Source organism: Zingiber officinale, chromosome 5A, assembly GCF_018446385.1.
Source record: "Zingiber officinale cultivar Zhangliang chromosome 5A, Zo_v1.1, whole genome shotgun sequence".
Lineage (NCBI taxonomy): Eukaryota > Viridiplantae > Streptophyta > Magnoliopsida > Zingiberales > Zingiberaceae > Zingiber > Zingiber officinale.
Window position 1 is genome coordinate 101,939,745 of NC_055994.1, and position 2,361 is coordinate 101,942,105.

Sequence of the window (2,361 nt, forward strand, 5' to 3'; positions counted from 1 at the left end):
CCAAATTTTTATAGAATCACACATCTCTTTTCAAAAATATCCCTCCTGGGACGGAGTCAAGAATTTGCTCAGTTTTATTATTATTTTTTTTTTTTTCCAGTTTTAGAGGGATTGGTCCGGCCCTCCCACCGGCAGAGTCAAGAATTTTATATTGGGAGGAACGGGACGGCCATCTTATTCCACACACCGCCTTGGCTCTGCCCCTGTCCCTCCTCCTTTTGTACACTCACTTTTTTGATCCACTCAAATACTAAAACACATTTAAAATATTTTTAAACAAAATACAAGGACTGTTTCTCTCTTTTGGAAAAAAAAAACTCTCATTAAATATAAGGCGCAATCAAAATTTAGAGACATGATTAGATTAATTTGGATAAAATCATAAGTCTAGATTAATTACAGTAAGCAAAAGATAGTGATACATAAATCGACCTAAAAGGAAGGGGATGATAGCCACAGTAAGCATAATTCATCAAAGCAGTAGAGCTTCTCTATCCCTGAATTGTTTTTTAACAAAGTTGCATAAAAGAAAAGAGCATGCACCAAAGGGGAATCAAAACCCCTCTATCTTTGCCACTAAACAACAAATATTAGTGGGGAATGACTCTAGATAGATCCTTCAATGATCACCAACTTTCACATGGCCAGCATCCATCCATCCTCCCTCAAAATTCTTTCAGTTCTTTCTCAAAAGACATGATTCCTGACACCTTACGCGTGACTCAGATCCTCGCCAGGAACAAGGAATATGAGAGGAGCAAAGTCATAAAGAAAGAGGCCACGTTGGGACTCGGAAGAAGCATGGTCCCGCCACTGGAATCAAAGCTGCTGGTTGTCCCTGAGGGGCCCAGCCCTCCCAGCACACCTCCAGTCCCTGTGCCGGTGCCGGTGCCTGTGCCGGTGCCGGTGCCGGTGTTTGGGTTGAAAGTGGGAGGAGTCAGGGAAGTTGGGGGAGAAAGAGTTGTCCCCATTGGGGTTGTGCCTGTTGGTGGAGTGGTGCTTGTTGGAGTGTTACTTGCAGGAGTTGTTGTAGGAATGCCTGAACTCCCGGCAGCACTGGTTCAGCAACAAATTTAAGATAATAATAATAATAATAAGTTTTTTTAAAAAAAAAACAAAAAGTAAGAAAAGCAAATTTCACAGTGAAAACACAATTAAGCAAAGTTAAAGTGAAGAAAAGTAATGAAAACGACTCTACTGACTCATCGATGATTTGAATAGAGCAGATTGTTCTACAAAAGAAAGAATCTGAACAAAAAAAAGCAAGTACACTAAGGAAATCAAACACAGATAGGCTAGAATTAGATTCCTCCTCTATCATGTTGGGGGGAGGAATAAAAGATCAAAAAGATGGAAAGATCTTTTAGCCTAATAATACACCAAAAATAAAGCTTTCTTTTGATCAGAGAGTAGTAGTGGCAATCGAAGCTATGCACAATTTCAAGATGCACGTACCTTGAACTTGCAGGATAGGTGCAACCATTGCTCCCTGAAACAATGGATGGGAGATAACAAACGTCAAGACACCTCTTGTTTGAATCAGAGGGGGGAGGAGGGTTTTTTAATCAGTAGTTACCGGGATCAGTGGAGCTTAACGTAGCACTGCCAGAGAAGTCGCAGGATCCCTGTGCCTGGGCTTTCCTCTGGTAGTAGCTGTTGACGGCATAAGAGCAGTGCGCGAGCACTGTGTTGGGGTTGTAGCAGGCCCCGTTTTGAGTGATAGGGCTGCAGTCTGCCCCTGCTCCACAGGCATAGTCCAGTGCCTTTTGCAGCACGTTGCTGCTCATATCAGACCGGCAAACGCACCAAGCAGCATCTAGAAAAACGACGGCTTGTAAAACAGCAAAAGAAGATCGCAATAGATCAAGGCAAAGGAAATGAATACCAGAAGCAGAGAGCATAGTCAGCGCGGTGAGCAAGAGCAACAACAGGAAAGCAGCCATGGCAAAGCTACAGACTGAGAACGGAGTCTGAGATCAGAGAGAAAACAACAGGACAGAGGGGTGGGCGGTGGCTCGTTGCTCGCATTTAATATGTCAGCTCCTTTAATATATAACAATTTACGGGCGCATATGTTTGGCGGACGAGCAAACGTTTTTTTAACTTTTGGATCGGAGTACGTGGCGTGGTGTCGAGGGGAGGTGGATCGTAGGTGTATTGGTTGGTGGAATGAGGGTGAAAATGAGAGGCGTGGTGGTGCTTTTTTCCTGCTGAACTCGAGGCCGAGGCGAGATGAGTAGTGTAGCTGCAAGGGTTGGGTTGGACATCCGAACGTGGAACGCAGTTGCAGGCAGCTGCCTACTGCTTGACTTATCTGTTGGGTTTAATGAGTAGATCAACCCTCTGTTTACTTCGATGGAA

At 44.0% G+C, this 2,361-nt stretch overlaps 1 protein-coding gene across 1 annotated transcript; it reads right to left on the bottom strand.

The window, feature by feature from the left end:
- Positions 1-359: 359 nt before the first annotated feature.
- On the bottom strand, positions 360-2,063 carry LOC121981260 (PLASMODESMATA CALLOSE-BINDING PROTEIN 3-like). The gene is made up of 4 exons (XM_042533698.1): positions 1,886-2,063; positions 1,577-1,816; positions 1,456-1,489; positions 360-1,056 (listed from the first exon to the last, which is right to left on the bottom strand). Exons 1-4 carry the CDS (start codon positions 1,941-1,943, stop codon positions 723-725), a joined length of 666 nt encoding a protein of 221 aa, XP_042389632.1. The 5' UTR covers positions 1,944-2,063; the 3' UTR covers positions 360-722.
- Between the last annotated feature and the right edge of the window lie 298 nt (positions 2,064-2,361).

Bases quoted from the DNA above. Each gene is read 5' to 3' on its own strand.
- LOC121981260 (XM_042533698.1), bottom strand. From the start codon at position 1,943: ATGGCTGCTTTCCTGTTGTTGCTCTTGCTCACCGCGCTGACTATGCTC. The intron at 1,490-1,576 runs GTAACTACTGAT...CCATTGTTTCAG, and splicing joins GTTAAGCTCCACTGATCCCG to GGAGCAATGGTTGCACCTAT. The intron at 1,057-1,455 runs GTACGTGCATCT...TTGCTGAACCAG, and splicing joins ACCTATCCTGCAAGTTCAAG to TGCTGCCGGGAGTTCAGGCA.